Source organism: Schistocerca piceifrons, chromosome 7, assembly GCF_021461385.2.
Source record: "Schistocerca piceifrons isolate TAMUIC-IGC-003096 chromosome 7, iqSchPice1.1, whole genome shotgun sequence".
Lineage (NCBI taxonomy): Eukaryota > Metazoa > Arthropoda > Insecta > Orthoptera > Acrididae > Schistocerca > Schistocerca piceifrons.
This window is the reverse complement of record NC_060144.1, coordinates 209,472,071-209,478,070: the sequence shown is the minus strand read 5'-3', so window position 1 is coordinate 209,478,070 and position 6,000 is coordinate 209,472,071. Positions and strand designations below refer to the sequence as shown.

The following is a 6,000-nucleotide window of genomic DNA, read 5'->3' as shown; positions in this document are numbered from 1 at the left end:
GCCACTACTGTGGAAACCACTATTCACACATCATCAGCTACATTAAGTTGACGAGTTGGTGCATTCCTATATAAACATATCAAGTTAAATAATCACTCACTCACTGAGATGCCTGCAATCTGTGTTCATCGTGTCCTATTATTTACAAGACAGTATTGGATAAGAAGATGGATTACAATATGAATGATGACATGACTAAATTTATTCATATTCTGTGTGGGCAAAGTGTATTTCGTGGTGGTCAATTTCATTTTCTATAACTAGCATTCAGGTTCTGGTCAAAACTGCCAGACTATTGCTATCATTTGTTTTTGTACTGTATGAGTTTGGAAAGTTTCCCTCCTTGGGATGTATTGGTGTTTAGGAGATTTATGGTAACTAAAGCAGAAACTGCTCCTCATACAGATACTTCAGCCAAGCAGCAGCAGCTTTCCATGATGCAATCCGACATTGGTATTTGTTAACTAGGTTGCATGATGGAGGTAGTGGCTTCTAGATTTACTACGTCACTGCTACCGAAATCCACTTCACTACTATCTCCATGTGCTGGCTGTAGCCGTGATCCTGTAGATCAGGCTTATGAGCACTCCGAACATATGTAAGTCATGTACCAAGTGCATCTGTATAACTGAAGGTACTACACATTTTCTGAAGTTGTTGAATGTGGCATCTGTTTAGAGGAATACCATTCCCATTCAGGTATGCATTGTCATTGCCTTGTGTGTTATGTTAATGGTATTGAATTAAATGAAATTAATGAGGCTATGTGGTGGAATTCTGGTCCTAAAGTTCAGTTAGATACTCAAGACATAAGTCACCAAACACTTGATTGCAGTGCATTACTAAGAGCGATTGCTTTCCATCAATTAATACTAAGGACTCCCAGTTTTTTTTTTTTTTTTTTTTTTTTCAGATTAAAATGTGGGTGGAATGACCGTCTTGTGATTGACTATGCAGATTGGTTTGTTATTAACAATTGTTTTTGTAAGAGCTCATGGTATTTCAATGAAGTTTAAGTCAGTTGAAATATGACTAACATATTGTGTTTTGTATATTCAATAAATAGAACCATATATTAAGCTTGCCAAAAAGTTGAGAAGCAATTTCTCCTTTTCTTTTTCAGCCATTCTGGGCCCTCAGTGCAGTATCATGTTTCCTGGGGCTTCCTATGAGCGCTCAATAGATTTTGTAAGCTGTTGCACTGTCCTTGAGTCAGTAAAAACGTACCATAGTGATAGGTGGTTCTATATTTACTTAGCCACTGCTGCAGACACCATTGTGGCGTATTGTCTGCTACATCAACATAATAGAGTTACCACATTGTTATATAAGCACACCAAGCTAAAAAATCACTCATTTATGTTGTGTACAGCATGTGTACAGATGGCATCCTATCATATAAAAGACAATATTGGATGTGGAGACAGATTACAATATGAATGTCGACAAGTCTAAAGTTATTGCTGACCTGTATGGGCAAAGTGTATTTCCTTGAGGTAGATTTAATTTTGCTTTAACAAGCATGGTTCATATTGAGTCTGCTCTACATTTATTACCTACATGTTTGGAAAGTTTTCCTGATTCATATGTACTGGTGTTTACGAATTTATGGTAACAAGCTGAAGTTGCTATCCCCACAGAAACTTTCAGCAGATTTTTTTTTTAATCCTAGTAGGTGTGTACGAAATTGATGCAAGTGTAAATGTCCAAAGACAGTGCTGTACTCATACATCTTTTGTCAAATACATGTTCCTGTTATAAAATAAAGGCATAAATTTATAACTTCTTAAGTCTTCAATTACTGATTCTAATTAGGTTTTGCAGACAACAGTCTGGAAAAGAAGTATTACCATTAGCAGCACCAACATGAAGTATATAATGAATATATTTGCAGTGACTCCCACTATATACATAAGAAAATGAAACATCTGTAGCCATCCTTAAGATGTCATTTATTGTATGGCTACCAGTTTTGGTGCTTCAGGTCACCATCTTTAGGTCTTAGCTGATGCTGAAGGGGTTAACACCATCCATATACACGATGCATCAGTGGCCTACACCTATAACTGCTTTATGCAGACTACTTTTAACCTCTCCAACTTTCAACTGACTCACTCACTGAGTCAATTGGTAGTTAATGGTTGGAGCGACAACACTGCAATTACAAGTAGCCTACGTAAACTAGTTACAGATGTTGGCCACTGATGCACTGTGTATACAGATGGTGTGTAATTACTTCAGCATAAGCAAAAGTCTGAAGATGGGGCACTGAAGCACGAAAACTGGTAGCAATACAACAAATGACATCTTATAAGGAAGGCTGTAGATGTTTAATTTTCTTACATAAGTGAATAGCCGAAGTCCCCCAGACCTCCAATCACAGGGATGGACATACAGAAACCCAATATACATATATGTTCCAAAGTACAATGGTGTAGACTGTATGAGAGTTCTATGGTTCAGTGCTGCATTATGGTTATTCCTTGTTTTGTCTCATTTGGACATTGAATGTTATGCAGACTGCATACTTCTGTGTAATTACTTTATATGTGGAAATAAAGCTTTTCATGATTTGATCGCATATAACTGGTACACCCAATGTGATTATGCATAACAGTACATCCGCGCCGGCTTCGACGTTCTGCAACATGTCAAAACTATAACTATTTCTCCCGTGCCAGCCATGTCGGTTTTTCTTTCAGCACAAAAATGAATTCCTCGCCAGTACCTAAAGAGACAGCCTCAAGTAATGGAGTTATCAACAGGGTTACGACCAAACAACTGCCGTTCGGCAAAATAGCTCTTTGCTTTGGTTCACATGATTAGTGAGCCAGTTCTCCTAAGCACAGATTATGGCAGATGTAATGAGTGGCCATACACCTGCTCTGTTACTGTGGCTTGGAGACCAGGCTTGAAGGCTGTTCGTAATCCTAGTAAATCAATCAGTAGTATTTTTGTCCACTTCTCTGTCACGTGACATCGAAGGGCTGATTTCAATTGTCAGTGCAGGCATTCCGCCACACTGTTCGCTGAATGATAATAAGTGGGGGTCCTCATTCGCTTTGCTACAGTCTCCACAGTAATGTCTGCCACAGGTAATGCTCCTGGTCATTTAGAGTGTGTGTGTACATGACTGTAAGGTCATAACTGCAGCCTTCAGACGTTGATAGTGAGCCAACAATATCCATGTGGACATAGTAAAATCACTGACTAAGCAGTATAAATGTACCTAGCAGCGCCTTGACATGTTGTGTGATTTTGCTCTTTTGACAGACCATACATTGTCAGACATACAGACAGCCGAGGTTTTCACTTCGTGACGTAACATAGTAATTTCCACATATTTAATATTATCAGGCACTGTAATTACAACTGATATCAACATATAATTCATATGCTTTTAATACTCATAGCAATAAAAACAGTACATATAAAATTTAAAGTACAACAGTTCATAAATAAAATAGTAAAAAAGGTCAACAACAGATCATTCAACTGCATCACAATTAGAGTCAGTCTCTCTCTCTCTCTCTCTCTCTCTCTCTCTCTCTCTCTCTCTCTCTCTCTCTCTCTCTCTCTCTCTCCCTCCAATACTTCCTCAAAACTGCATCAATGCATAGGTTACAGTCTGTATTTAACACAGGCCCCACTGTTCAAAGAAATTTCCTGCTAGTGCCATAATATAAGCTTCTTCTGTTAGAAATGTGACAGCTGATTTTTCATCACATATGTGAAATTCTGCCAATAAATGATACTGAGGTGGTAGATAAATTCCAACATGGTAATGACTGCCATCTGAAAAACATTTAAATACCACATGGAAGATTAAGCACACCTTGAAATTAACAATATTAATGTATTAATTTTATTATGACATCTTTTTTCTCGTGAAGATAATGTACAATATAGAACTATTATTAACTAGAAATTTCCGACAACAATCTTCGAAGTTACACTTATCAAGATACTAGCTCATCTTTTATGAATTAAGGCAGTAAACAGAAATACTTCTCTGGAAGGTAATACAGCATTACGTTTATGCATATGAAATTAAACACAAAAAAAAACACACACACAATAAAATATGTGCTGCTAATTGCTATAATTACAGAGCTGGAAAAGGCAGTTACTGTAGTGATGTGGAATCCAAAACAGAACAATTATAGGAAATCCCTCAGTATTGGCAACAGTAGCTCACTGGATTTGTCAAAAGTCTGAAATGTGACTGAGCTGCTAAACATAGTTCAGATCCCTCACAAGTATCTTTTTCATTATCACTAACATTTTCATCTGCAAAGAATGCTAAATGAACAGGACAAAGATATTATCATACTTATAAAATAATGAAAATGTGGGGTCACAGAGAGGCACACACAAAATCACATATTTCTGAACAGCTACAATGCGCCAGCTGTGGTAGGTAAGGGGAGGAAAGGGGTAGGGAGTGGAGGGAAGGTAGGGGAAGGACAAGCAGCTGTTGCATGGGATGTGAGTGTAAAACACAGGCACCAGAGCTGGTGCATTTTCACTCTGCCAGAACTTTCCTTACCACAGTTCCTATAAGATGTTTTGCAAGCTTGTTAAGGATGAGTTGCCATTCCACTGAGATATTGTGGTCGAAACTTCCTACAGCTGACAAATAACTCCATAACAGATTAGCAGCAGTGTGGGCTCCCATTATTCTAACACAAAAAGAACCAATGACTTGTCAAAAATGAAAAAAAGATCAGTTTTCTATGGTTGCCACAGTGTGGGTACTGAAAGATAAGCTGTGGTTCAAGGTCCTATAACTGGTAGCCCAGTATCTGATAAACACCAATCACAAGATCATCACTGCCTTTTTTTTTATAGTGTTGTTGTTGTGGTCTTCAGTCCTGAGACTGGTTTGATGCAGCTCTCCATGCTACTCTATCCTGTGCAAGCTTTTTCATCTCCCAGTACCTACTGCAACCTACATCCTTCTGAATCTGCTTAGTGTATTCATCTCTTGGTCTCCCCCTACGATTTTTACCCTCCACGCTGCCCTCCAATACTAAATTGGTGATCCCTTGATGCCTCAGAACATGTCCTACTAACCGATCCCTTCTTCTGGTCAAGTTGTGCCACAAACTTCTCTTCTCCCCAATCCTATTCAATACTCCCTCATTAGTTATGTGATCTACCCATCTAATCTTCAGCATTCTTCTGTAGCACCACATTTCGAAAGCTTCTATTCTCTTCTTGTCCAAACTATTTATCGTCCATGTTTCACTTCCATACATGGCTACACTCCATACGAATACTTTCAGAAATGACTTCCTGACACTTAAATCAATACTGGATGTTAACAAATTTCTCTTCTTCAGAAACGCTTTCCTTGCCATTGCCAGCCTACATTTTATATCTTCTCTACTTCGACCATCATCAGTTATTTTGCTCCCCAAATAGCAAAACTCCTTTACTACTTTAAGTGCCTCATTTCCTAATCTAATTCCCTCAGCATCACCCGACTTAATTAGACTACATTCCATTATCCTTGTTTTGCTTTTGTTGATGTTCATCTTATATCCTCCTTTGAAGACACTGTCCATTCCATTCAACTGCTCTTCCAAGTCCTTTGCTGTCTCTGACAGAATTACAATGTCATCGGCAAACCTCAAAGCTTTTATTTCTTCTCCATGAATTTTAATACCTACTCCGAATTTTTCTTTTGTTTCCTTTACTGCTTGCTCAATATACAGATTGAACAACATCGGGGACAGGCTACAACCCTGTCTTACTCCCTTCCCAACCACTGCTTCCCTTTCATGTCCCTCGACTCTTATAACTGCCATCTGGTTTCTGTACAAATTGTAAATAGCCTTTCGCTCCCTGTATTTTACCCCGGCCACCTTTAGAATTTGAAAGAGAGTATTCCAGTCAACATTGTCAAAAGCTTTCTCTAAGTCTACAAATGCTAGAAACGTAGATTTGCCTTTCCTTAATCTTTCTTCTAAGATAAGTCGTAAGGTCAGTATTGCC

At 38.3% G+C, this 6,000-nt stretch overlaps 1 protein-coding gene across 5 annotated transcripts in view; it reads right to left on the bottom strand.

The window, feature by feature from the left end:
• Positions 1-3,384: 3,384 nt before the first annotated feature.
• Positions 3,385-6,000, bottom strand: part of LOC124805234 (AP-5 complex subunit beta-1-like) — a 153,441-nt gene continuing 150,825 nt past the window's right edge. For 3 of the 5 annotated variants that reach the window (XM_047265736.1, XM_047265738.1, XM_047265739.1), the window contains exon 18: positions 3,385-3,795. In XM_047265736.1, coding sequence (XP_047121692.1) covers positions 3,635-3,795 — 161 coding nt within the window. In that variant the 3' untranslated portion in view covers positions 3,385-3,634. The remainder of the gene's footprint in view (positions 3,796-6,000) is intronic. The other 2 variants (XR_007017413.1, XR_007017415.1) reach the window with 2 other exon arrangements.